This window comes from Apaloderma vittatum, unplaced genomic scaffold (genome assembly GCF_000703405.1).
Source record: "Apaloderma vittatum isolate BGI_N311 unplaced genomic scaffold, ASM70340v1 scaffold9153, whole genome shotgun sequence".
Taxonomy (NCBI): Eukaryota; Metazoa; Chordata; class Aves; order Trogoniformes; family Trogonidae; genus Apaloderma; species Apaloderma vittatum.
This window is the reverse complement of record NW_009706409.1, coordinates 39,558-43,555: the sequence shown is the minus strand read 5'-3', so window position 1 is coordinate 43,555 and position 3,998 is coordinate 39,558. Positions and strand designations below refer to the sequence as shown.

At 45.0% G+C, this 3,998-nt stretch overlaps 1 protein-coding gene across 1 annotated transcript in view; it reads right to left on the bottom strand.

Moving 5' to 3' along the window:
- The window catches only part of KIF25 (kinesin family member 25), a 45,926-nt gene that overhangs the window by 2,410 nt on the left and 39,518 nt on the right, over nt 1-3,998 (bottom strand). The window contains exon 13 of the mRNA XM_009865781.1: nt 2,857-3,051. Coding sequence (XP_009864083.1) covers nt 2,857-3,051 — 195 coding nt within the window. The remainder of the gene's footprint in view (nt 1-2,856; nt 3,052-3,998) is intronic.

Genomic DNA, 3,998 nt, shown 5'->3' with positions numbered 1-3,998 from the left:
GCCCACACTGGAGCAGGTTGGCCGGTGAGTCTTCTGTGACACTGCGGGGGACTCAGGCTGGAGCAGTTTCCCTGAAGGACTGCACCTCAGACTCACGCTGGGGTGGATTACCCCTTGTGAGGTGACTCACATTGGGCAGTTTGTGACAAATTGCCCTTCGTGAGAGGACTCACACTAGAGAAGTGTGTGCGAACCTTGTCTCCCGTGAGAGGGACCCTACAATGTCCTAGGGGAAGTGTGAAGAGTCCTCCCCCAGAGGAAGAAGAAGTGGTAGAACCAAAATCAGATAAACTGACTGTAACCCCCATTCCCTGTCCCCCTGCGCCGCTCGGGGGAAGGAGGTGGATAAACCGGGATTGATGTTAAGCCTGGAGGGAAGGGAGGGATGGGGGAAGGTGTGGGGTTTTTATTGTGGGTTTGGTTTTTTTAAGATTTGTTTTCTATTTCTCAGTACTCTTGTCTGATTTGTTCTTTTAATAAATTTAACTGATTTCCCCAAAATCAAGTCTGTTTTGCTCGAGATGGTACATGCAAGTGACCTCCCTGTCCTTACCTCAAACCATGGGCCCTTTGTTATATTTTCTTGCCCTGTCTAGGAGAGAAGGGGAGGTGAGAGAGCATCTCTGTGCCACCTGGCCACCAGCTAGGGTCAAACCACAACAGTAGGAACACTATAGGATCAGACAAGACAACGGTGCTTTTGAAAACACCAGACTGCAGTGTCCCCAGGGAGAAGCCTGTTGTGTTCCACCATTTTTTATAATCAACTCCCTTGTCCATATCCCATAGGAAAAACAGGAGTTAGGCTGATGACATAAGCTGTGGAAGCAAAAATGCCCAGCAGCCATGAGTGTAGGAGGTTTATGTTTACCAAATTCTCTAAAAAAAAGTCTGTTTTGGGGTATGAGTTACTTTAAGGAAATTGATAAAGGAAAATTATGCCCTTCTACCACCTGCACAGCATAGTGTCCGTAGCTATGCTGCTTTTGAGCAACACTGGAAAGGTTTGGTCTACACATCACATTGCACCAACTTAAAGAGATGCTGCGAGCTCAACTCTTTAACCAGTCTGGATGAGTGTGAGGTTATGAGTAATTAATTCCTTCTGTCCTCACCTCTGCCATTTGGGGAAGAAAAACTTGCTATTAGCATTTAGAATCAAATTGATTATTCAAATTGAACCTTTCCTCAGGGTAGTAGATGAGGTACAGCTACATCTGCAAACACTTCTCATTACCTGGAGCATATTGCTCCATGCTGGGCAGAGCTAATGGAAGCGAGGTGATCAGATGGAGGTAACAGTTTCCTCAACTGCCTACTGCCCCACCTCAAGAGAGGTACAGAGAGAGACTACGGATCTTGCTTTCCCTTTAGGCCAGCATTTTCCAAACTGGAAGAGCAAGAGAGGTGTGCGAGAAGCAAATGTGAAAAGGCACAGGTAATAGCAAAAACACCCAGAAGGCTGGATAGTGAGGGCTGGAGAAATTGGACTGTGGGTGAGGATGAGGCTGGAGTGGTCAAGTCTCGTGGTAGCAGGCACAGAGCAAAACTGCTTGGGCTGACACAGGGTGCCAGTAGCCTGAGACAGGATGCGTCTCAGATGAATTTCTTTTACAGCAAGAAGATGCAGACTTCTGTGACAATGGATGTCACCATAAACAGAAAAGTGCAAATAGGTGATGGGGTGCACATTTAAACCGGTAGTTCTCTACGTTTGGTTAGGTGCAAAAAGCATTTAGCTGAGCTTTCAAACCAAAACTTAGTTTGCTAAAAAGGGACTATTTAAGCTTGTAAACACTGTGAATGAGGTGGGATGGCTGTAGAGCTAACAAGGCAGGGTGCTAACAAGGCTGACTTCAGCACCCAGTATTACTGCTCACTTGAGACTTGTCCTCATTTTGAAACATTTACAAATTAACAGCTGTCCTCTCCTGTATCAGAGTAAGTCCATTGGCACAGCTGGCGGCAGAGGTTACTCGGCTGCCTGGGCTGGGTACATCTAATGCTAATGCAAGGGAGTACAGCTCTTCTGGCTTCTGTGGAGCCCCAAACCAAGTAAATGTTTGTACTGGTTGAACTGAGAGAACAAAACACATACACTGTTGCTCAATTACATGTTTACCAAACAGTTTTCAGCACTCAGAGCAAATGAAAAAAATAATGTATTATATTAGGTTTCTCTGTAGAACAAAAGTTTAACAGTGAGCAACAGCAAGAATTCTTGGCAGTAAAGTAAAAGACTCTTTCATAATACTGGTTCAGTTTTCAAAACATTATTTCTGGAATGGTACGTTTGGCTGCATGGCTCTTCTTGGTAAGAAAGCTTGTCCTTTAGGAAATACTCAAGTTTTTGAAATTATTGTGTACATAGAGGAGGCAGGAGGAGGAAAATGCTTTGAAGAAGCAATGAAAACAATATTATTATCTTTTCAACACTAACTTCCTCCAAGACTTTTTTCCACAATAAGGCAAAAAACCCCACACATGGTTATATCAGTTATTACAGATATTTGTAATATTTAAGTAATTTATGCACTTTAAACATTTCTGTACAAAGACATGCTAATTTTCAGAAAAACAGGCCTAATAAAACCAGTCTGAACAAATAATATACCTATGATATGAGTAACCACCCCAGGCTGATTTCAAGCTTATGCAGTCAGATTTTCTGTTAAACTGTACCAGTGTCAAACTGGAACGGTCAGCCCCCAGCATTTTCTTTATGTCAAGATTGGTGGATTTAAATGACCCCATGTGACACTGGGGTGGCATGCATCCCTACCTAAAGAGGTAAAGGCAACTATTGTAACCTAGATCTGGGAGGACCCCTGCCCATGAACAGACATGTGCACTTACCAACACACTCGCTCCCAGCCAGGTCCACCAGCTGCAATCTAGTTTTGACTTGCTTCATTTTCTCAGTTGCTTCAAGTTGTGCTGGGGAAGAGGGTCTGGAAGAAGTGGATTTACTGTCTCTCATTTTTTGTGGAAAGGTGCAAGAAACCTCTTTATGTAGTCTCTGACTGGTTTGTTCATCTTCCCATGAAGTACCTGGTTAATAGAAAGAAAAAAAAACGGAGAGCTTCTTACTGACAGTGGAAATCAACATGGAAAAAAAAAAAGGGCCATCACCAAGCCACTGTCCATTAATTATCAGCAGTCCTGGCTGACTGGGGATGTTCCAGCTGATTGGAAGTCAGCCCATACAACACCCATCTATAAGAAGGGACAGAAGGATGATCCAGGAAATTACAGGCCTGTCAGTTTAACTTCAGTGCCAGGGAAGCTGATAGAGCAGATCATCCTGAGTTCCATTGTACAGCACACGCAGGACAACCAAGTGATCAGTCCCAGTCAGCATGGGTTTATGAAGGGCAGATCCTTTTTAACAAACCTGATCTCCTTCTATGACACGGTGACCCACTTGTTGGATGAACAAAAAGCTGTGGATGTTGTCTACCTTGACTTTAGTAAGGTATTTGACACTGTTGCCCACAGCATAGAGAAATTGCCTGCTCTTGTTTGGATGGGCATACGCTTCACTGGGTGAAAATCTAGTTGGATGGCCGAGTCGAAAGAGTTGTGGTCAATGGAGTTAAATCCAGTTGACAGTCGGTCACGAGTGGTGTCCCCCAGGGCTCAGTACTAGGGCCACTCCTGTTTAACATTTTTATCAATGATTTCGACAAGGGGACAGAGTGCACCCTTAGTAAGTTTGCAGACGACACAAAGTTGAGCGGAAGTGTCGATTTGCTTGAGGGAAGGGAGGCTCTACAGATGGATCTAGACAGGCTGGATTGCTAGGCCAAGGCCAGTTCCATGAGTTTAAATACGCCTAAGTGCCGGGTCATGCACTTTGGCCACAACAACCCCCAGCACCACTACAGGCTTGGGGATGAGCGGCCGGAGAGGTGCCAGGCAGAGAGGGACCTGATGGTGTTGGTGGACAACCGTCTGAACATGAGCCAGCAGTGTGCCCAGGTGGCCAAGAAGGCCAA